The 25,639-nt window shown below is 33.4% G+C and overlaps 1 protein-coding gene across 5 annotated transcripts in view; it reads left to right on the top strand.

Annotated features, from left to right (window-relative positions):
• Positions 1–25,639, top strand: part of LOC120331537 (nesprin-1-like) — a 140,667-nt gene that overhangs the window by 81,859 nt on the left and 33,169 nt on the right. For all 5 annotated transcript variants that reach the window (XM_078113642.1, XM_078113638.1, XM_078113640.1 and 2 more), the window contains 27 exons: positions 486–659; positions 1,023–1,160; positions 1,772–1,882; positions 2,665–2,838; positions 3,162–3,327; positions 3,791–3,953; positions 4,416–4,532; positions 8,628–8,826; positions 9,540–9,689; positions 10,607–10,762; positions 11,101–11,202; positions 11,526–11,655; positions 12,089–12,248; positions 13,258–13,379; positions 13,888–14,020; positions 15,204–15,396; positions 15,823–15,944; positions 16,338–16,518; positions 17,224–17,393; positions 18,049–18,192; positions 18,867–18,971; positions 19,185–19,425; positions 20,009–20,178; positions 21,357–21,548; positions 21,737–21,883; positions 23,152–23,278; positions 23,717–23,883. In XM_078113642.1, coding sequence (XP_077969768.1) covers positions 486–659; positions 1,023–1,160; positions 1,772–1,882; positions 2,665–2,838; positions 3,162–3,327; positions 3,791–3,953; positions 4,416–4,532; positions 8,628–8,826; positions 9,540–9,689; positions 10,607–10,762; positions 11,101–11,202; positions 11,526–11,655; positions 12,089–12,248; positions 13,258–13,379; positions 13,888–14,020; positions 15,204–15,396; positions 15,823–15,944; positions 16,338–16,518; positions 17,224–17,393; positions 18,049–18,192; positions 18,867–18,971; positions 19,185–19,425; positions 20,009–20,178; positions 21,357–21,548; positions 21,737–21,883; positions 23,152–23,278; positions 23,717–23,883 — 4,154 coding nt within the window. The remainder of the gene's footprint in view (positions 1–485; positions 660–1,022; positions 1,161–1,771; positions 1,883–2,664; positions 2,839–3,161; positions 3,328–3,790; positions 3,954–4,415; positions 4,533–8,627; positions 8,827–9,539; positions 9,690–10,606; positions 10,763–11,100; positions 11,203–11,525; positions 11,656–12,088; positions 12,249–13,257; positions 13,380–13,887; positions 14,021–15,203; positions 15,397–15,822; positions 15,945–16,337; positions 16,519–17,223; positions 17,394–18,048; positions 18,193–18,866; positions 18,972–19,184; positions 19,426–20,008; positions 20,179–21,356; positions 21,549–21,736; positions 21,884–23,151; positions 23,279–23,716; positions 23,884–25,639) is intronic.

Raw genomic sequence — 25,639 nt, forward strand, 5'->3', positions numbered from 1 at the left:
TTCCTCAACATGAAGGCTACAGATGCAAATCTGGTTCTACTAATATATTTAAAGATATTTCTTGGCTACTCTACAATGTAGCGTTAGTTATTATTATTTCATGTAACTACTGGTAGTTTACGGTTCCAAATATCTTCTCAATAATAAGAAATTCTGCAACTTTGAAATGATTAATTATTTTAATTTCCAACTCCCGACATGGATCGATACCGGTAACCAGACGAGAGGCCCGGGTTCGCCATATGATTAAGTCATCTTAGTGGCTTTCCTTTCCCTTGGGATAAATATGTTAATCCTCCTATTTTATGAGGAAGTTTCCAGCTTGAATTAGCTTAATGATAATTACTTGTCAATCACCCCGAACATGTCACATTTATCAGTTCATGTCTTACTAATTTCAGTTGCAATATACGTCTAAATAAATTCCTGTCTAGAGGCTTGTTTGGAGTTGAAACTATGTATCAATCCATTATTTTTATTATCAGGCTGATCTCGCTTTCACATCCAATGAAATATCAGACCTCCTGGACGAGGTCCAATCGTTTTCTATTGGTGAATTTGGGGAATTACCTGAATTGGATGAAAGAATGAAGGAAATGAAAGAATCTGCCAGTGAGTGTGAGGAAAAACTGAAAGCACTGGAAAGAAAAGCAGAAAAGGTACATTTTACCTTGTAAAATGTTTAACGAACACCATGACTAGTAATACAAATACTCATAAGCTTGAGACAGAGCTATAAACATCATCTATATGTCAGGAAAACACTATAATTGGCTACATAAATCATTATTTTTGGTAATGAAACAATAACTTTAATCATTGGACTTATTTTTCTAACATATATCATTTGCAATTTCAACCTTGAGACAGAGCTATAAACGTCATCTAATTTGCCCACGAAGTTTATGCGAGCAGTGATTTCTCAGCATTATTATATGCTATTTGCATATGTCCTGCGGTAATACAGTAACGAATCTGTTTGAAAAAGCTTTTATCAATTTTTGACTTCAATTAATTTTTAGCTTGAGTTCAAATCCTGGGGACCTGCTGACACCGAGATGCATCAAGTTTCGAAAACATTTGAAAAACTGAAAAATGATTTGAGTGAGAAATCAAAAACTCTGGATGGGGTTAACCAAGAAGAAGTACAATTTGCTCAGGTATGACTTGATACTTTGCTAAAATGTTGGAATTATCATTATTTATTATAAACTGGTCAATATTTATTAAGAATTGGTACGTTGAAAGCACTTGTTTGATCATCCTATGCAGGACTGGTTCAACTCTCATTAAAGATATGAGTTTGTTCCCCTGCCATTGGCCCATGGCTGCGATCTTGACGATTTATTCACATAAATACCAAAAACTATGATTTCTTCTATGAAAAACCTTATATTTGGAATTTTGACTGAGTTAGCCGTAAGTTCAGACTCGAAAATCTATACAATACAAGTAGTAGTGGTAAAGTGAAAACCGTGTTCGTAATGTAGTAATTAGTAATTTATTTCTTCACCATGCTGATAATACGCACTATATAAATACACAAATCAAAAGAAATATAAAAAAACACATTCCAGGGTGAAAGGAAATGACGCAGACCAATACTGGTTATTGGGCAGTGGCACTGTTTATTGAGCGACGGTACCCCGTTTACCACTGCAAATCAAATCAAAATCACTGCTTATCAAAGATAAGCTAAACTTCCAAACACTAAACAATTCACATGATAATTGATGATTTTTCGACTAAACATATTACTCTTGTATTTCAGATGCTTCTTGATTATTCTGATGCTCTAAATACTGGACAAGAAAAGCTGGAAATGTCAAGAATAGCTATCAAAGATTTGAATGAGTTGAAATCATATGTGGAAAAATTTAAGGTGAGTTTTTAAATTATATTGCTTTGTTTAATTCTACGTAAATAGTATAGGTCGGATTTTTGTATCATCTGGTTGAATGGTTCTCAACCTTTTTTTTGAAATATTCTATTCTGATCATAAGAAGGTTTTCATTCCCCACATACAAAAGCCTGCTATGAAATTTGGTAAAACTTTGTTCAATTGGGTGTAAATATCAAGGCCCTGTCAGTTTGGAGCACTTGTTTTAAAGTAACAACTCTTGAAAAAGCTTGTGGTTATAGGAAAAACATGGACTGCTGCGATGTACTGCTTTGATTAACTGCACATCAAGTTGCGCATCCATAGCTATATGTAACAACACATTTTCAAAAAGTTTCTTTAAAACCAAGTACTTGCTGGCATCTTGTTGTTATTATTATTTACTTTGTATTATAATATTCATCTATTGTGTTCACTGCGTGCCATTTTTATAAGTTTGTTTATTCTCCACCAGCTACCCCTCAATTCATCCCACAAGTGAGGAAATACCCACCTGTTTGGAACCTCTGATCTGAAGAGACAGTATTAATCATATTACAAACCATTTTCTCATGAAACGGCTTAAATTCTAGCCCAAGTCTGGTCTGGAATAGCAAACCAGTTTAATCATTTCGTGAATGAATGGTTATGGAAGACAGTGAGTTAGTGAACACCTTCTGTTCTTGAAAATTCCGCTAACAAACCAATGATGTGTAAACTGCCAAGCCAAAGCATAGATTCACAAGGCTCTTATCAGTAAAAATGTCTATTACATTGCTTTATAGGAATACTTTGACGGCCTTCAGAAGCAGAGATCCATGTGTGTTGAGTTAGCCAGTAAACTCAGCTCCATTGTACTGAAACTTCATGAACTGACATTCACAGAATTGAAGGCCAAGCATTCAACTTTGGAAAACAGAGCTGTGTCTAAAGAGCAACAACTTGGAAAAGTTGCAAAGGTAATGAATATATCTTAAAAATGGTTCCTGTCACAATATATATTTGTCCAGCGGTAACTATTACTGCTCTGTGACGAAATTTGAATATTACAGCTGTAGTATCACATATATTTCTTTAATGGTTAACTTATTATTAGAGAAGGTTTTTTTAAACTGCAAAATGGTTATGGGAAGTGCTAAACTATTTAATAGAAAAATAAAAAAAGATTACAGAAATAAACCTAAAATTAAGTTCAAAGCCTAAATTTGTGTTTGCACATTTTAAGCTAATTTGTTTTTTCAACTATTTACCACAATTAAACAACTAAATTTTTTATTGCTAGGACTGGAAAAGAGTCTCTTCCATGCTGCAACAGCATCAAAGTACGGTTACAGAACTGGAATGTAAATTTTTGGCAATTGAACCGAATGAGGAAAGTATCCCTAAATTGAAAGAAGATGTTGAATGTCTGCGCAATATCCAGAAGAAAATGGCTGGACTTGAGACAGGTTTGCTGATTGATAATATTTCTTAGTAATTTGGCAAGCCATGGGAATTTTAAGGGTTTGAATATTTCCTTCATGATTACTGGACTTCTCGCACCGCTAAGTGATTTTTGCAATCTTCTTACCAAAGGTAGAAAAATACCAGGCGAGCCATAAAAAAGAACTCGTAAATTTCTCATTTCTAGTAAATAGGAAAAAAAGTTTATTGATCACTTGGAACTTTCGTTTATGTATGATTGTACCCAAAAGTTTCATTAATCTATGACCCTTTGCACAATGTTATGTTCTCTCTAGAATAGAATATGTTTCAAATGACGTGGGCACTATTTTTTAGTCACCATGTAATTGGCTGAAGCCATGGTGCCAGATTATATAGCAGTCCCATTTTCCTTTCTTCTTAGAAAATGAGAGAATTTCTTCAGTATTTGCTTTCCAGGATTCTTCTAAACATATTTCTTCATTTTAGAAATACACCAAGCTGTAGATGAAGCTGACAATATTTTCCTTATTATTAAATGTGATGATTTGAAGTCGAACATTAACGAGGCTTCTGAGAGGCTACTCCTTCTGGGGTCGAAGGTTGATCAAGAACTTGAAAGATTAACAGCAATACTAGAAATGTTGCCAAAGTAAATATTTTGCCTTACTTTTTCTCATATTGAATTATATGTATCATGAATTGTAAACTTTGGTATTCGTGAATGATATTGGTGAATAAATTTATAGAAATACAGTTTTAATGAATGCTATCGACAATGATAATAGCAGATTACATAAAGAAAATTACATATCCTTAGGAAGGGAAAGTTATAGTCTAATCTTCCATCATACATATTATTAAGTGGTAATCATGTGTCATTGCTAGATAAGCTCATTGTCCGTTCTCATCAATTTTAAGGCTTTGAATATTTTTGAGTATTGTAAGTGAATCATTGCTAAGTTTAAAATTAAATGAATGCTTATTAGTTTTCTTGATAATCAACTGCCCAATGGCCTATGCATAGCTAACTTTAGGCTTATTGCACTATCTTTCAGTCTTAATTAAGTTTTCTTCCTCTGGGTTTATAATAATCATATTCCTCATTCTGCAGATCCAACACTATATCAACAAACATCAATGCATGGTTGACAGAGAACTCAGATAAACCTGCAAAGATTGTCCAGGACATTGAAGCATCTGATTTGAGTGAAACAGCTGCGAAAACAAAGTAAGATATGTTTTTTGTCAATTTTAATTTTCCTCCAAGTTGGCCCATGAATATGTATATTAAACTAATCTTATCTCCTGTAGTTTTCCAAATATAAATTTGGATAAAATCCACCATTTTCCAGGTCGAAAGCTAGAACTCTGTTTGGTATATGATTATAAGTATAAGTATAAGTTTATTTCGACTCCATAATCAGCAAAACAATAAAATGAATGGTAAAAATAAATAAATAAAAACTGATTATGAAATCAGGAGAGCGAACAAAACCTTAGATAAGGTTTAAAACGTACAGAATGTATATAAGATGGAAGGTTTTGCCAAGAAGATGTGGTACGTGTTCACTCACCTAAAATAATTGAAATATTTCACACACGCTCACACGCACCCACACACACAACCATATAGAAGTTATTAAGTAAAGGGAACATGAAAAATTACATACTGGTAGTTAATGAAAAATAAATAAATAAAAATTACTTGCCACACCATATTAATAAATTTATCATGATTGCCACTGCCAAATTGATTAATTTTATAAATGGGAGTGAACAGTAAAGATAAACTTTTATAAAAAAATATATTGTCATAGTCTATTCTATTTGTATATAGAGCAGAGAGCAGTTGTTTATTTGGTAGTGGGTTTGAACCTGATGAAATCCTTCCATCGATGCATAAAGTCCATAACTGCTTTATTACATTATGCCCAATGTCAAATAAACATTACGTCCCTACTGTTGAAATTTGAGCAATTAAAATCCTGTCAATTTTTTAAATGACTCAAATTTATCATTATAATATCATTAAATAGCAAAATAAATAGCAGAAAATCAAAAGGTATTGGTCTGAAGTGAATGGATTAAAAAAAATGTTTTTGCATTGCTTAGTTTTAATCTATGCTTAATCGTTATACAATCCGTATTAATGCAGATTATGCTCCAGTGCTTCTCATATACATATTCATTGGTAGCCCCCATTGGTCTGTTACTCAAGCTTGATTGGGTGTTCAACTCATAACCTTATAATCTCTAAGTGTGTGGTCAAGAAATACCGGATTATTCATACATAATTAGATGTGGGCTATAGAGGAATTATCTATAGCCTGATTATGTTTAAAATTCCTAAAATATAAAGACGCCTGTCCCTAGATGTCTATCATTCTTTTTACAGTACAGTAGTTCTGGGTATAACAACAATATTTCTGCTCTATAAGTAAACTACTATGAACACATAACCATACAAACTTAACTTAATCCAACATAATCTATAGGGCTTTAGATGTCCATTATCCATCCTTGTTCACTGTATAGTATAGTCTGTCTATATATAACATGCGTCTTTCTTCCTTATAGACAAACTACTATATGAATATTTAACCTTACAAGCTGATCCAACATAATCTTCTAATAATCAGACAATAGTTACGTCATTTATCATGTCGTCAGCATAAATACCTTAAACGAGGCATAACCGGCATTTAAACTTGTTAGTAAATTGATCCATGTGTAACTATTTTGCTCTAGGGCATGGTTTGAGGTTACATATTGTGGCATTTAAATTTGGGTTTTAGAGAGTGTATACAATAAGCAGAAGCAATAGGTTGATTCAGCTTATCACAGAGTTATTATAATATACTAATTAGAGATTATGTTACTGTTTTTTATTTGTATATTCATTTGTTTTGATTGTGATTATGAATATATATCATTTTTCACATAGTCATAAGTTTTGGCTATTTTCAATTAAGCCGATTTTAGCAACCTCGTTTAGAAAGATGTAGAAAAATCAAAATTTAGGAATAAATGAGTTTTATTCGATACATAATTGGAAGTACAATACAGATTTAATGAGTGTATTTAAGAAGGTTATTCTGATGAGTGACTGTCATTTGATACATAGGGTATTCCATGTGATATTTACAGAGAGATAGAGTAATTCTTAATATTATTTAGTACATCTGAGTGAAAAAATTAAAAATAATGGGATAATGGGTTCAAATTGATTTTGAATTGAAGTTTTAAAAATTATCATTTATAATAAGAGTTTACAATTTTTGACATTTATTAATATTAGCCTTTAATACATAATTTAGCTTTTTTAGTACCAAAATTTGACATAATTGCACATGACAATGGGATTTACACATGGGATGCTGTAAAAAAATAATAATTAACTACAAGTAGCAATTGTTACCAAACGGTTGTATAAATTTATGCTCTAAGACTTCTGTATACAAACGTTAGTTGAATAAGTAATTTAACCTTAACTTCCTGCTAAAGTTATAAATATTGTAACTATAATACTCACAGTTAGTTAGAAATCAGAATATATTACATAATTGTGAGACTATGCGATGGCCCGCCCTGTTCAGTAAATAGACCAATATCAGGAAATTCGACTAAAATTACAGATGTATTGATTAGCTTCTGTTACTAATTCCAGTATTACTACAGGTACTATAAACAGTAATTTGTTAATTTAAGTGGAATATGGATGATTTTGAAGAATTATTGTAGGATGGGTTGTATTGTAGGGCTCTGGTCAGTCCAGGATTTTGCTGTTGTAGATTAAATGGCGTACTAACCGGTGGTTACATTAAACATCCTACAATGTCATATATCTTTAAAATGTTATTCATGTCACTCAAGCTTCCATACTATTCAGTAACTGAAAAGATTTGCTAAAAGACAATAATTAATTTTCGACTCATTTTCCTATTTGTATGATAATAGTTCATAGATGGATTCTAGATATAAATAACTATTTACTGATAATTAGAGATTTTCATATGCCATTAATTATAGCTTCATCTTAGAAGACAAATTGTATTCAATTGCAGACAAAAGTTAAACTGTTAATAAATTGTCAAATTACCTTTACAGCAAGTTTGGCCCTTGATTTTGATTTACCTTGTCTATTAATTTCATATTTGCTTTGTAACAATAACGCTATTTATTCTGTCATACTAGTTTCCTGGCAACATTCAAGAACCCCGCGCTTTGCATAAAATTATTTATGAATTAGGTTGAAGTACAGATCATGACTGGCCAAACGTAATGCAGCTTGTGTCTTTGAATAAATATTTCAATATAATTGTTCAAGCTGAGACTTCAGTGTACATGTTTTTTCTATGAAACATACATGACATTGGATATTTTCAATTTGATATTGCGGAGATATTAGTTGCCAGATTTATAGTGTTTAATTAGCTCTTACCAAGCAATGATGTACTGAAGTGCTTTATTAAATAGGAATGTTTGTATAGAATGACATGGAATAAGTTATCGAGCTCAAGATGGAATAATACTTTATTTTATAACTGGATGGGGACATTGCTAATATAGGCTAAACAACATGGCTAAAAATAGCTTTCTCATCCAGATACTTTATATGAATCTATTTGAAAACTTTATAGGTAATATGCATGTGTAGGTACATTTGAATAAATAAAGGAATAAAGCTACGTTTATTTTTCATAATAAATTAATTTTTGTATTAATTGTTGCAAAAATATTGTTGATTGATAGTTCAGATAATAATATAAGAAAAGGTTAATTGATACTGGAGAGGAGAGGAAAGCCCAGCTATAGGGCTAACTATAACTTCCCAACAAACTACTAGGTTCGAGGTTATTTATTTCATATTATAAATAATTCAATAATTCTATTTTAAGTAATGCAGAGCCTTGTTTTGTTCAAAAAATATAAAGTATTACATAAAAGAGGGCACGTTTTAAGGTTACACTTTGTGGAATTTAAATGTGGATTTCGAGAGTGCATACAATAAGCAGATTCATCTTATCACAGAGTTATTGTTATATAGTGATTGGAGATATTTTTAATGTTTTTTCATATTCATTTGTTGTTGAGTATGAATATAATTATATATATTTTTCACATAGTCATTAGTTTTTGCTAGTTTCAATTCAAATCATATCTAGCAACCTCGTTTAAAAAAAAAGATTATTCAAATCTGATTTCCAGATTTTTACCAACCCTAGTTCTTGTTGAGCCATCCAAACTGCTTGTATCATTTGTCCTATTTATGGGGAGTGATTCACTTTTTTTTTCTTCCTAAAATTGCATTTATGTTTTACAGAGCCAAGGAATTCCAGAAAATAGTTCAGGAATTTCAGAAAATAAAGATGTCTGAAAATGAACTTCGAAAATTGGTGGAAAAACTGCATCAACTTAAAAGGAATAATTTGAATAAAATGAAAGACAGAATGACTGACATTGAAAATGAAACAGCGAAAATGGAGAAGTCATTACCTGAATTGAGTGAAAGATTACATAAGGTTAATTGCTATTAGATATCAATATTTAATTCTATTTACTTAGTGAAATGGTTATATTTAGAAATTACATGGCCGTGATTGAATCGTGAAACTCATGTGGGCATCGTGGTGACCGTACATTTGAACCCATGTGTATATCCGCGGGTTCAATCTATATGCGGGTGCTAAAACCCATGGGTTAGGGTTAGTATGGGTTAAATTATCCGTTAAACAAAAAAAAAATCCATATGTGCAATAGTATGCAGGTGCAATTGTTGTGGGTTCAAATGTACGTGGGTTCAAATGTAATGGAACCGGGCATCGGAGGTAAAAATCTCTGGTTTCAATATTATGCCCACCACCTTATCCAGGGTGTAAAAATTGTGTAGGTGATATCAAATAGAAAGATTCCAGTCCAGATTCAGGTTAAAAGCCATTTAAAAATGTTGAAGATATATATATATACAATACTAGGGGGGCATATAAATATTCTATATTCATCCAAAAGAAAATGTGGAGCAATAATTTTACCTTTCTTGCATATGCTTTAGTCATCTGTTAAAGTTTGATACCATTTAATTTTGTTAAATACACAATATATGCATGTGTCATAGTATTAAACTTCCAATCAGTCATGACAAGACTTTTGCAAGGGGTTCCTATTGTTGTGTGCACAATTATCAAATTCTACAAATTCTGTGGTTACCCAACTCAACTATTTAATATTTTTTCAGGCTCAAGTCAATCTGCTTCCAGTTCAACAAGCTATTTCACAAATGGTTTCCTGGGTTGAACAAACAAATGCATCACTAGATGTAATGAAAAGAGATTCTTATGAAACAACTGGCTCACAGGCTGTACAAGACCATCTTGCATCCTACAAGGTACTTTCTAACTTGTAATAATTTGGATATTAAAGTAAGTATGAAGACTACTCTAACCATTACACCACAGTCAATTTGAATCATTGAATTTATGTGCAGGGAACTGCACCATTGATTATTTATCACCCCGATCAGTTGCTTTATTGGTTAGGTAAACCCATAGTCAACCTGAATTGGTATCCTGAGGGCAAAGGAAGGTCGATAAGTCGACTTAATTCCATGGTGAACCACGACCTTTCGTCCAGTTACCAGTCCATGTTGGGAATGGGATTAGTTTAACTGAACTGTTATTTGTTTTCGAAAGCACGGACTTGATGGTGGAAGATGCTGTAGCCCAAGGCTACTCAACTATTTTCACTGAAGATCCACATACAAAACTTTAAAATTATTTAGGTCTTTACAGAAATTATATTTCGGCATCCTTAAACGCACACTTCCTCGTCCGGCTAATGATTATTAGCTAATCAAGATTGTTTATTATGGTGTTATAGTTCTTTTCATATATATTCAAAACTATAAAAGTCATTTTATAGAAGTGAACTACAAAAGTGGGGCTAATGATCCAAAATAAAGAATTAAGTACGGTCCGAATCAAATACTCGAAAGGTCTGGATTTGGACCGCGGCCCGCCAGTTGAGTAGCCCTGCTGTAGCCGACCAGCTGTTACATGAACCACCCTACGGCAGCGAAGAGTCCAGCAATCCTCTCACCCATAACTATCCCCACATCAGTATTTAACACAGGGTAATCAGAGGTGCATTGGAGAGTGTATTCCTAATTCTTAGCACGATGCACCACTACATAAAAAGACTTGGACTCGTACTGAACTGAGCGACTCCACACTCAGATGGCCCATTACTTGACTTGACCCGGGATATAAGGATTTCTACTTAACACTGATAATTTTATGTTCACAGGCTTATCATATGGAGATCAGAGTCAAACAAGTCACTATCGATTTTATAAATAAATCTTCAGCATCTGCTGATCCATTTTCTCCAAGACAAAGTGAAGTTGAATTTGCTGATAAACTGGGACATATGAACATGGAATGGGAAATACTGAAAGCTCGGGTGAGAAATCATAGTCTGGGTTATTTTATGTTGCATTACATATTTTTTTTCAATTTCATTTTTAAAAATTTTTTAAGGGGAAGTTTGTCGATATGTTATGAATAAATGATTATTAATTCCCATACTAACCTGGCCACGGTTCTCTTTATGATTATTGAATTTACGTCATATCTGTCAACATCCTTATTTAGGTACAATACAAATCCACTTAAATTAGAAATCTCTAATTTCCCTTTTGTGTTTATTGTTAAACAAAGCAAAAATGAATTTTTTTAGGTACCAGTCACAAAGTACCTCACAAATTACTTTTTCAATCATTCAAATTTATTTTAACTCAGGTTGACAACTGTATAAGCCAACTAGAACCCGAATTAGTGAAATGGACAGAACATGAAAAAGCAATAAATAAAATACAACACTGGATTGATGATCATTTGGAGGTGATACTTTTTTTTATTACATTTGCAATCTTTGTAATTTGAGACGACTAAAGACTGCGGTAATTTATCTTATTTTAAAAATATAATATCTCAAGTCCTGGCAACTTTACTTAATTCATATGCTTATGTTTATCTTGTGTATTGTAATAGTATTGTATCATGGCCAAATTCAAAGTTAACCATTATTCATTTATCAGAATCTTCACAAGCCCTAATTTAAAATAATAATTTTCATTATTACTATACGTGCAGTTTGCATTTTTCTATATTGTGTTCAATTTTCTGTGAGCATTTAGGGAATTTTATTTCACACTAATTTTTAGACATGTCAACAAAACTCAGAACCCGGTAATAAATCTCAAATTCAAAGAGCGCTGTTGAAACTCCAGGGTTTGGAACCAAAATTAAAAAAGAAATATTCAGAAATCAGAAGATTGGAAAAAGATTATAAAGGTGTTTATTAATTTTACTAAATGACTTATATTTTTCTTCTTTATATTCCAATGTATGCCACCCGTATGTGTATTATACAAAGTTTGCTCAAAATGGGTGTCCTAGTGTCTTTATGTGGACCAAGTTAGTCTCACACATTGGGTCAATTAGCTATTACAGTATTATGAAAACCTTGTGAGTATGATTGAAATTTGTTGCAATAAACAAAGTGCCAGACAAGCAGGAGTTTCTGCATCTTATTACTTTGGCTAAATTATCTGACATAACTCAGTCATCTCTGAATTAATTAAATTAATGAATGAAAATGGATGAAAGCATTATTATGTTTTGTTTATGATAAATACAAAATTGAAAATGAAAGAGGCCGAAGGGCTGGAAGTTTCCAAGATTTCAACTCTTAATCTCTAACAAATAATGCAAATCATTTTTTCAGATCTTGTTGCAACCAAGAACAACAAATTCAGAGCAGAATCACCTGAGCCAGGGGTCGGCAGTTCAAATCTAGCTCGACTCAATCAAACATGGGTGATTTTAGAACACCATCTCAATCAACAGAAAAGAAATCTAAAAAAAGCTATGGAAGTTTGGGAAAGGTCAGTAATATACTAAATGTAACATACCGTGTTTTCTTAAAAATAAAACTAGGGCCTATTTTGGGGGGAAGTGTTTTATTTTCATTATCATTTATTTCATTTTTGTTCAAAATAACGGCCAAACATAGCATTTAAAACGAGTAGGTAAGATTTTTTGCTATCAGCTACGTCAAAAAAAAATTTTTGGGCTATCGACTAGGTCTTATTTTTGAGAGAAACATGATATGTTTATTCTGTAAAGCTTTTTATGTTGATGTTACACATGTAAAGATATAAAAAATATGAAATAACAAAATGATGATGTGATTTCAATTCATTTAAAAGAAGTAGATATTAATTGGATAAACTTTATACTCATTGCTAATATATATTATTCTAATAAGCTTACGATGTTGACTACTCTTTTTACTTTTAATTGTTTATTACCTTGGGCCAAGTACTTTTAGAGTACAATAATCCGCGCATGTTCACTAAACGCTGTAAGTACTTCTAGTTGGCGTGACACAGACGTTTTTGCATATGTTATTCTTAACCCCCAACTAACTACGTCATCCAAAAATTACGTCACTACGACATCACAATCACGTCATAGAGCTCGCTAAAGAAAAGCTACGATTGCCAAAAATGGCAACTCTGCCAACGATAACGAACTCGCTAACGCCAGCGATCTCTCTCATAATCAGTATTGTCACGACGAGAAAACGAGAGAAAAGCTTTCTTGATTTCGGGTGATCGTCTGCGCGTTTTGGACGACAATCCGTCTACTTTAACAGGCCTTATTCCGTCACAGTGACATTGTGATTAACTAATTTTTAGATGGCATAGTCAGGTGGGGGCTAGAAATGAAATATGGCACCACAACTAGAAGTACTTGACAGTGATGGTGAACTAGCCCCCAATAATCTGGGTTAAACACAACTAACTAACTAATTCCTTGTTCCTAAATGTGCCATTAATTAGCTTTATTAGATAGATTGTAAGGTATGAAGCCATCATTATTGTATTTCAGATTCAATTCTGTTGAGAATGTCACAACCAAACAACTTGATTCCATAGAACATTCATTACTTCAATGCTCTAAAGCTCATGCATCTATGGAAGCCGTCGCAGCACAACTTTCCAAGCTTGAAGGTAATCACTTTTGTTGTCTCTCATTTTGATTTCTCATATTTATCTCAGGATTAAGAATTTCATCCTGGGGGAGAGGAAAGTCAATGCTATGTCCTAATTATATTCCAACCCTTCAGGCAAAGTATTAGCATAGCTATCCAGACAATAGTTCCAGATACATAAGTCTGGCAAAGCTGTAATCAACCAACAATTATGTGAACCACTATAGCGATAACTGGGAGTTCAGCAATAGCATAAAATCTTTTCTTATGGGGTACTCAAGAAAATGTGTACTAAACCGCACAAAGTCAAATTGAAATAACAGCTTCCAAGTGTATAGACAGATATAGTGTAGAAGCCCTAATAGGGCGACAGTTACATGTTCTGTGATAAAAGTAAATAAAAAACTGTTTTCAATAAGAAGCCTTGTCATTATGGACACAAATGTGAGTGTGTTCCCACATGATAGTCCTTTAGTATCAATTATGCATTTTAATGATATATTCTGTAATATATGTCCTCTTCACAGAACTTCAACATGAACTCAGACGACACAGTCTTCAACAACAACTATTTCAAGTTGAATCAAGCAGTCTCATTGCAATTTGTGATGTCATAACAGCAGATGATGTCAGAGGAAAAATCAACTCATTGGATGCAAGGTACAACGCAATATGTTCACTGAGTCATACCTCTCTATGAATTTTGATGGCATTTTTCCTATTTATTCCCTTTATATTTTATTATATAAGTTAATGGGTCAGTCATTAACTGTCAGATTGCCAGTTTAATTTGTGTTGTGAAAAGATAGCGAGTTAGGGTGGTCAATGGTTATATTTAGAATACCTCAACATCTATTAATGATAACATTTTAGCATTTATTGTTCTATTTTTTTTTTTTCTGTTAGACCAGTATTATATTCAATTAAAGAGTCCAGCTGCACACTAACACAAATGTATTTCTGTAACGTTTAACGATTGTTGTAAACTGCTTGTCTGAGGAAGTCTGACTCTGGTCGGACGAAACGTTACAGAAATACATTTGTGTTAGTGTGCAGCTGGACTCTTTAATTGAATAGAATAGTCATGTTAGTATCCTTGCAGTATACGCATACGGATCCACTAGCATAAAGGCATAGAGAAAAGATAGAAAGTTAGTCTCGCGCAACCCAACTCAAATTTAGACTAGTAATAATTACCATTAAATTTGATCGCGCATGGTTCCACTCAAATGCCCTTTAATATCTCACTTTACATTCTGTACTTGTAAAATGTATATTTGTTATTGTAGAAAAATAACCTACCGGTACTATACTATGATAATGTCTATAATTAACCTAGTACCATCCCTAGTCATCGAAGCTTATATATGCTTCCCATACACATCTTAGATTACTCGATTTCTTTCTCAGCTTTAGTACAAGTATAAGTTTATTTTGACTCCGTAATCGGCATACAATAAAATGATTTATAAAAACAGATAAATAAAAACTGATTATGAAATCAGGAGAGCGAAATCTCAGATAAAGTTCAAAAAGGTTTTATATTTACAGAATATGAGATGAAAGGTTTTGCCAAGAAGAAAGTGGTGCATGTTCACACACCTAAAATTATTGAATCATTTCACACATGGTCACACGCACCCACACACGACCACAGAGAAATTAGTAAAAAAAACACGATAAACTTATAGTAAACAAAAAATAATAAAAAAATAAACAAAAAACTATTAGCCACACCATTGTAATAATTTTGTAATAGTTGCCACTGGCAAATTAATCGATTTTTCTAATCAGGAGTGGACAGTAGTTCATTGGTTTCAATTAACTATTCTTCAATTTTCAGATGGAATGAGCTATCTGCATCTGTTGACGAACTTTTTTCAAAATATAAGAAAAGTTTAGAAGTTTGGTCAGAATATGAAAACCAATACCAACAAGCTGAAAATAAGTTGTACACTGTAAAATCACAATCAGATTCTATTATGACATCACAAACCATGCTGGAAGATCCTCAACAATGTGAAATGAAAGCTCAGGTTTGAATTGAGATTTTTATATTACGAAAAATTTGACTATTTTTTTACAAATTAATGATTTTAAGTACGGAGTTTGTATAATCATTCGTTGATTTTCTCTGAAAAATCTTAAGTGTCAAACGTTAGCAACTTCGAATCCTGCTGAGGCTGTGGACTTCTCATTACCAGAGGTCGGTTTTGGTAACTCCCTGACCATCTCTGATTTGTACACTCTGCTGCTATAGGAGTCCATTATATGGAAGTGCCAAACTATCTGAATATGAATACTCAGATCGCCTGCTTAGACTGATAAGTGGACTAAGTTCATATTTCATTATGTGATCTCTTATTGGATTTCCATTTTTCAAGAAAAATATGAAATTTCTTATTCTATCTTAATTACCCAATTTTCTATTACTAAAACTTTTACAATTGATTTTAATTCAGGAGCTTTTGCACAGCTGCTCAGAGCTTGAAACATCTATCGCAGAGTTGTCAACATTTGGTGATGAAATTGGTCAACTGATGACTTCGTCATCAGCTGTTCATATCAATGGACAAAATACTAGGTTTGTGTGAATTTTTTGCAAGTTCTGCTGTGTGATGTTTTAAATTTGTTTGAAATCTAGTCTCTTGACAAGCAGGTGAGAAAGAGTCTTCTCAATTTAGAATTGCCTACCAAATTCGATATATTTAGTATAGGTGTCTGGTCAAGTAGTTCCGACATTGCAGCTTAGATATTCTAGTTTTTTGTCCGCCTGTTTAAAGTAGTACATGATATACATTATACATGATATATCTGCACTTCAAATCCTATTTGCTTTATGACTAAATAAGTGATTACTTATATAGATTCCAGAATGAGTTGTTGAGTGCCTTGTAGAAGTAGGGCAACAATTAGAACTTAATTGAGGATTAAAATGGGAATCCCATACTCACATTGAAACTTTTTATACTTTTAGGATCGAACAAGCACTGACAGACACAAATCATCATTTACAAAACACAATTCACCATTTGAAGAATGAAAAATCAAAGATTATGGATTTCAAAGAAAAATATGGATTTCTTGAAACCTGGTTGAATGAGGCTGAATCTGCTGTAGAACAGAACGACACATCCATTGATGAAAAAGTTATTCAGGTTTGATTGTTTTAGTATTTTGGTTGGGCAATTGAGGCATCATGTACTGAATTATGTGAGTTTCCTGATTAAAGTTCCATGAAAACTGAATAGTCAAAAAGATGTGTACTGAACACCTTTTACTTCATAGGAAGTTTCATGCAAACAAATGTCAGTCACTAAATGTTGGTCATGGATGACGAGGTCAAGCATACCAAAAATTAAATAGTTGGCAATCCTTCTCAGCAATTTCTTCCTGAAAATCGATCTAATGAGTGCTTAATCTTTATCATACTTTTTAAACCAGCAAATGCTAAATTGGTATCATAAGCAAGTGTTTTTAAAAATATAAAAACCAACAAACATTTTGGTATCCCTCAAAGAAACAAAATCGACTTAAGCTTGGGTTATGTTCCACAGCCACAAGTTTAAAAACAAAGTGTTATGCTGAAAAGTAATTTTGGATCTCAGGGTTGTTAGCTTTTTTATCCATCAAGAATGAAAACATTTTCATAATTATTTTGGAATCCATAAAAACAAATTCTTCTGCTGAGTATGCATTATATTATAAATATGTGTGCCTGTATAACTATGTTCATTTAAAGTGATTGGCTACTTTGCTGCTTTCATACCTGACTTTGATTAGACCGTAACTTGTCATATTTTTATCTGTGTTTTGTCGTTTTTCCTACCTCCAATCCAATCAATCCTTAAATTGTTTTTTAGTCTCGTATGGAAGAACTCAAGATTCAACTCCAAGCCTTCAAGACATATTCAACCTTACTTGATGAGTTAAACTCTCTTGGATATCAACTACCTTTGCAAGATGTTCATGTAACCAAACTGCAACATCTCAACGCAAGATGGAATGAAATATCAAAGAAAACTGCTGAAATGTAAGTAGAAAATCCACTCAATTACATTTTATTTAACATCCACCACCAACAAGATCTTTAAATAGAACTTTGTGCTGATTATTAATTTCAGTATCTGACTCAGTCTAGTTTGGTTTACCACCTATTTGTTATTGTTTTCTTTTTAATAAGCATGAATATGTAATATTGTAGTAATTTGCTTGAAGGAAAGCTTCTTGTATGTTTATGATAAATCAAAAACATTGAACACCTTTATCGAAGGAATCAGTAACTGGCATGCAGTAAGTGCAATAATGTGACAGTTAATATTCTTATAAGATTGAAGGTGTAGAGCAATGATTCCCAACCTTTTATGACTTGTGGCCCCCTTGCAGAGGCTTTCAGCACTCATACCCCCTACACATCATCTCAGTGAAATTTATAGTGTTATTTTGATTGCTAGATTTAAAATCCCATAATGTTTAAAATATTCATGCTTAAAAAGTAAACACCCTGTTAAAAAACCTCAAGCACAGAAACTTGGAAGAATGGGCATCGTGTCCCCCTCTGACAGCTCTGTAACCCCGGTTGCAAACCGCTGGTGTAGAGCAATGCAATGGCAAATGTGTTTTCAAAGCTTAGAACCATGCATTAGCCTTCATCTAACTACTCATCTTCATACTCAATATTTTTCAAGGTTCCAACATCTGCAGTCTCTGCATTTACGGCATCTCAACTTCACTGAGAAATGCGAATCATGGATGCTGTTTATTGCACAAATGGAATCCAGCCTGACAAATGATGTTGCTTCTACTTATGAAGGATTATTGGAGCAGTCAAGGTAATATTTTAGGATCGAATAGGATTTGAATAATTATCTCAGTGTAGAGGGAAGCCGCATAAGGCAAACCATAGGCTCATGTCAGATTACCAGTCCATATTGGGTATGGGACTAGTTAGCCAGTTATTGTTTTAGATGCATGGACTTGATGCTGGATAAAGCAGTAACCGACCAGTGCTTCTTTATCTTAGTCAACAGCAGGAGTAAATTACTCAAGTTTTGATGTTTTTTAATGAGACTTTGCTCTAAGCTCAAGAATGAGAAACAAAAATGAGATACCGGAAGCTGCTGTTAAACTGTGCGTAAAAGGGGTGTCATAGGCGCCAAAACTATTATTTAGCGAGAGACTTGAGGCAGTTCAATTCAAACTGCTCAATAGTAAGAATGTGTACATAGTGCCCATATCACATAATCATGACATTTATTGATAGACCATGCTTGACAAGTTAATGATTTACTTAAACATTGCACCTGCAATTACAAAACATTTTTGTAATTGTATTAGGTTGTAACAGACGCTGATGACCCGAAACGATTGTCATTATCACCCAGTCAATTACTTATTTCCTATTTACTTTATTCCTTATCATTCCATATCAATATCATCCATGTATTTCAAGTATATATAAATAAAATTCGTTCACAAACCTTCAAAACATTTATCCTTTTTTTAGAACACTTGAATTATTCACTATCGAAATGATGGGACGCCAACTAATACTTCAAGCAATCATCTCAGATGGAGAAAAATTATTAGAAAATGGATCTGATGAAGAAAGGTGAAAATCATAATTGCAATAACTTTTTTCATAAGTAACAGTTGATGCAGCGAATTATTTTATTCTCATTTTGTGCTGTATAAATGTGTGTGTTCTCCATTGAATTATACCTCCAAAAGCTAGCGCTATTTTTATAATGGGCATTATATAACCTTTTTTATAAATATATTTATTAGGAAATGCATTTATATCTACCGGTATTTCTAATTTCAGAAGTGAATTCAAAACCAAACTTGATGAACTGAGTAGTCAATGGCAGATGGTAATGAAGAGAATGCAACAAAGAAAATTCACAATAGATGAAGGAATTAAGTTGTGGGTTTCCTACAATCAACAAAAACATCGGTTTGTTTCGTGGATGGAGTCGGCAAAAAAACAGATTCGAGAGTTGGATTGTGAGAAACGTATACATCAAACTGTTCATGGAATGAAAAGCGACTTAGAGAAATTAAATGTGAGATTATTCAAGGGATTTTTATTCTTTCTCTCTGAGCAGGACTCTGGATGATCAGTTATGGATATCTAAAGCTCTACAATATTTTTACACATAACATGAGAAAATATTCTAACCAAGGTTTTAATCTACTATTTCAACTAACTAGTTAGGCTTGACCTTTTGACCATGGGGTCATTGTATCCTAATTACTTAAGACAGATTATGTATTATTTTCTTATGAATAATTCAAGGGCTGAAGATGTTCATTTTATCTAAAATGTTACCTTACTCCCCAGCGAGCATACTATTATATTTGGCCGGCCATTCTCAGTATATGTATCTATATACCTGAACCATATGTCAAGTACTTGTCTGCTTATGAGGATGACTAGGGTCAAATTTCTGAGTGTTTCATGTCACTTCGGGTTAGTTTTGCTCTCCTTCTTCATCCAAGTCTGTCTATTCTGAACCAGAAGCTCATACCTAGTAATGTAATTAAATTACTTTATCATTTTTCTCTCCATCTAAATAAACATGAAAACAACCCCAAACGATACAATAAGTAATATTTTTAATATAATGCTTGACTTGTTTATCACAGGCTCTGGAGAAATCAGCTTCTTTGAATGAAGTTCAATGCAGTTCTACATTGGAAGCAGGCAAAGATGTTGTTCCAATTACTCATGACTTCAGCACAACTGATCTAAAGAAAGAGCTCTCTTCTCTACATAATGACTGGCTAGCAATCAATAAAACCATTCAACAGAAAAAGTAAGCTTTCATTCATAATAGTAATAATAAGCTGATAGTTAGGGATATGCGGGGTAGCTACCTTTCTGTGCTCTATGACTTCGAGCTAGTGAATACGAATGCATTTAATGCAAGGATGCTGTAGCAAGAATAAAAATCATTATTCTATTTAATTTAAGAATCATGGTGCACACTGTTGTATTTCTGGGGTAATGCATTTGTGTTAGTATGCAGCGAGGCGTACCAGTCAAATTAAATAAAAAGTTTTCAATGCCGGTATCCCATTTGGTTTAATATTGTATCAACTACTGAAAATTCCCTCAAATTTGGTTATGCACAAGTATATTGAATTTTTTATGATTAACCAACAGATGGCTCACAGTTCCCAATTCTGACAGTGCGAGGGGTTTGCTGAATACAAGTTCATTCATATAAATGCTATATGATTGGCAAACCTCTAAATGAACAAAACAAATAGCAAATATAAGATAATATATTCACATTTATAATGGTTTAATCATGTGACCATATTTGACAGAGTTCGGTAATAGCTGGACATAAAATAATTCCAGAAAGTTGCTGAATACAAGTTCATTCATATGAATTTGAAATTTGAAGTTTTTGGTATTAATTTGAAACTTTCAACTCTCTGAATCAGGGGTTCTCAACCTGGGGTGCGCGAACCCCCAGGGGTTCACGAAAAGAATTTCAGGGGTACTTGAATGACAGTCGAGTTTTCGTGTGTTGCTTTTTTTAATATCCTTTAACAAAGAAATAAATACAAGAGAAAAATAAGTGCCTATTGAAACTCAGCGTACATTTTCCCTGATCTTGCGTTGTTGCGATTGTGACGCAACAATGTGAAATGCACGGATTGGCAGTCGTTGTAGCAAATTGTTAGTCAATAAATCACAATTTAGTTTGGTGGCTGATTACTGGGGGTTCCCGTTGATTGTTTCGTGACTCGGGGGATACTTAACAGAGAAAAGGTTGAGAACCCCTGCTCTAAATGAACAAAAGAAATAGCAAATAAAAGATAATATTTTCACATTTATAATGGTTTAATCATGTGGCCATATTTGACCTAGTTCGGTAATAGCTGGACATAAAATAATTCCAGACCTGAACTATAAATTACATGAACTATATATTACACGAAATATTGTTAGAGTAACCATTGAACAATCTATCTATCTCAGGCGAGACCTGCAGTCACTACTCTGTCGCTGGAACGACTGTGAACACAAAATCACAGAGATGTTGGGATGGCTTCGAGATACAAAGAAGGTTCTGGCACAATCTGACTCTGTTGATCATGATGAAATACATTCAGCTATGATAAAATGCAGAGACCGAGAGATTATGTTTGATATGACTGGTGATAAGCTAAGGTAAGTGCCATTACCGGAGCTCTGACTTGATTTTGATAAAAAGGCTTGGTTCGACTAGAAAACTATAACTGATTGTTTTATATTCATTCTTGGCATGTACATCAATAATTTCAAATCCTATAAACGATATTGAATATTAAAAAAATCATATCTTTCAAAACTGTGACATTTCTTTTTTGTTCTTTCAGGGCTTTAGAGGTCAGTGTGGAAGAATTATGCAGCGACATCTCTCGGGCAGATATTGCCCTCTTGCGCCAACGAGCAGTACTTGTTCGCAATCAATGGGAGGAGTTGAGAGAACAAACTCAGCAAAGGAAAAGTTTGATTGAAGCAAGGTTGGCCATTTAATAGAAAAATTGTGATAATTATGTCAAATTTGACTTTTCCGTCTCAACTCTTGCTCAGTCGTAAAAGTTTCTCCCCTGATAACTTACTCTGCACTGACTGGAGGTTGGGCGCTTCTTGTTAAAGAAACCGCATATATGACTACACACTGCGTTGGTATTGGAACATATTTCCGTTTCTCTCGGATCTTCTTTCTTACCATCGTGTAGATTTTTGACTAGAGGTTAAAAATAATCAGAATAATCGGACAATTACTCTTTGTCCCATGTTGTTAATTATTGGGTTACTAGAAAAAACTAGATTCAAATTCATATTAAATATTGATAATAAATTTATTATGAAAAATATATTTGAATTTATGATGGAGGTTTTTCTATCTCGCAAAATTTTTATGCTATAAATCTTTTTCAAAAACTTTCTGTTTGGTGGGATTCTCCTCCAGCTATCTATTGGTTCTAGACCAGTTTTCAAACTTTGTAATTCGCGCCCCCTTTTTTAGCATTTGTCAAGTCTTTCACCCACCTCGAAAATAACTACGGTAGCAAATAACAAGCTACAAATAACAGACAGTAAGGCGAAAGTATGTTGGCGCGGCGGTGTGGCTCATTGTGCTAAGCGTTAGGAATACGCTTGCCACCGCATCTCTGATTACCCTGCGTGGGTTCGCAGGTTCGAATCCCATGCGGGGTAGTTATGTGCGAGAGGATTACTGGACTCCTCGCCTTAGTAGGGTGGTTCACGTAACCGCTGGTCGGTTACGGCTTCCTCTACCATCAAGTCCATGCTTCCGAAAAACAAATAACTAAAACTAATCCCATACTCGACATGGACTGATAACTGGACGAGAGGCCGTAGTTTGCCATATGGTTAAGCCGTCTTGTCGGCTTTCCTCTCACCCGGGATAAACATGTAAATCCTATCCTATCCAAAAAACTTGTTGAAAATACATGGATGGAAAGTTTTGAAATGTAAATATCCAAAATAAGGCGGGCGAAAACAAATCTAACAAACATTTTTATTTTCAATTAGCTTCACACCCCCTCGAAAAATTGTCTATGCCCCCTCCCCTTGTGACGAGCCCACCATTTAAAAAACACTGTTCTAGACAGTGTAGACTCTAGTTTTTCTTTACATCCTAAGTATTAAGACTGGCTTTGAAAAACTTTTATATAAAACAAAACTGACTGTGAGTTTCGACTCTCTAAATTATTATTCTTTAAATATTTGGTTTAATTATATTGCTTCAATATTAACTCAGACTTGGTGAATGGGATGATTTTGATGAAAAATATCGAGAACTCTGTGAATGGCTGAATGATATGGAAGAAAAAATATCACAAAATCCAGAATTGCCAATCGAAGATTTGATGGAAAAGCTTGAAAAGGTTAGATTATTGCTTTACTCTGGTATTTGTTGTCTTGATAAATTTTTAGGATTAAATTTATATGAATATATTTACAATCTCTTACACAAAATTGCTACTTTTATGATATTCTATCAACTTTAAACTCTTCATTAGTTTAAAATTTGTTAGCGCATTTGCAGGGTTCATGAGATAGCTCACAAGTAATTTTGAATAGATAAATCATTCTTTTTTTACAACAAAAATTTAATATTTCTGAGCAGTCCCAAATAGTATTATATTGTCCAATAATGACATATTTCCAAATATTAGATTGAATTTCGTATTTGAGGCTAAAACACGTATTTTCTTGATTCAATTCGTATTAGACTTTTTTTAGTAAAATAAATATATTCTTAGGTTTTTAAAACATATATTTATATGAGATATATTAATATTCATAATTTATTTAATCTACAGCAATATCAAAATGAAATGTTTGGGGCTGAAGATAGAAAAGCAGAGCTCCAGAGCCTGGGTGAAAAACTCATTGGTGGGCACAGGGGTCATAGGTCACAGGAAGTAGAATATAAACTCAACAAGCTAGTAGATCGGTGGAAGAATCTGGAAAAAATGAATAAAACAAGGTTTGTCATTGTTTTGTGATAGATGATATCACATATGGTATACTATTTTGTGGTCTTTTTTTCCTTCTTGTTAATTTGATACTGGGTGAGGTGATAGAGCATCCTGGGATCTTTACGCAAATATAGTCAGATCCATATGAATCTGCGAAATATTTTTCCATGTGAGCTGCCTGACCAACAGCTTCCCAACACAATCCTAATTCGGATTTTATTCAGTATGGATTATATCAGTACCTAACATTAATATTTAATAAATGTGTAAGAATTATAGTTTAGATAAAAAGAGAGATGAAATACACAGAAAGTTTGCTTATCAGTCAAAAATAAGCTAGAAAACATTGCTAACTGCAGAAAAAACTCTTCAACATGGGTTCATTTAAAAAGTGAATTTATGTCTTAACAGCAGTGCTGCTTCTGTAAATGCAGGCAAAACTTGAGCGACTACCAAGGCCCGCGGGCCACATGTGGCTCGCCGCTTCATTATCTGTGGCCCGCTTCACATTCGGAGAGAAATTTAAAAATCGCATTTTGTTTTGTTTCGTCATAAAATTAAACAAAAAATCTTCTTACATATTGCCTATCGCGAACAATGCAAAAGTAATTTTGTGGCCCGCGGAGCTGCCAATCTTGGACTACCCTGGCTAGCCCTTCCTGGGCAACTAAGGCATTTGTGCATTTGTATCAAGAAGTGTGGCACCTAAATATATATCCTTTGTGTTGGCAATTTATTTAAAAAAGATGTGTCTAAATACAATATGTAGCTAACAAAGTATAAAAAAGATTTGTATATTTTGTTCATATATTTTTTATGAGTCTAGTGATTTAACCATCGCAGTCACCGATTATAAACGTTAGATAATCCGCCCAAGTCTTTTGACCTAAAGTTACCTTGCCTCATTGAGCAACGTGTTTACCATGACGTAATGCTTGGCGCGAAATCAAATTCATATTATTCTCTCGATTTCAAATTACGTCATATCCATTGGAATGTGTAGAATTCTCTCGTTTCTGTTGCTAATCTCCCTTTGGTTATGGGCACAAGTTTTGCAAAAGAAATAAATTTACACTCGTACAATTTGGCGTTTATAAGTAAACTTCGGCCATACTTGAATTAGAATGAATTTTGAACATTTCTCTTGGATAGGTCGTGGAATTCCGTGGGTATATTTAATGGTAAAATATTTGTTGTTTTTACGCTTTATTAAACATGTTAAAAAAGCAGCAAGGTTTTCACTTTATGTCGCTATGGTATCCCGTTAACGCCAAAGGGCAAAATATAAAATGTTTTGATATAAGTTGAAAGCTGTCATTTCAGCATGAAAGTGTTTTTGTAGAGAAAGTAATGTGCCTTGTGAGCATACATTATAGCGTGTTGAGAAATATCTTTCAGCAATGAACAGAGTAGTACATTAGCATTAGTAGTTTGATTTGAAATTATATTTTCAATTTTGAAGTATGCAGGTAGACATAGGTCATATTATGTGATAAATTAAACTTTAAAAATCATAGAAGTGTCACAAAATTGTAAAATTTAACGTTTGCCATGACTACGTGGATTAAATTTGTAGAGCTATTATTCTCAACTCAACTGAGATCCTAATATTATCAATTGTACAAAAAGGGTTGCGTCCCGATCATTACCATAACTCATCACAGATGACGCCATCAAAATGGCGATTGAGACCATATATCCACCTCTATTCCTGACCTACTGTTTATATGTCAGCCCAATAGCCCTGTATGAAGGAGGTCATTC

Source organism: Styela clava, chromosome 6, assembly GCF_964204865.1.
Source record: "Styela clava chromosome 6, kaStyClav1.hap1.2, whole genome shotgun sequence".
In the NCBI taxonomy this organism is placed as follows: Eukaryota; Metazoa; Chordata; class Ascidiacea; order Stolidobranchia; family Styelidae; genus Styela; species Styela clava.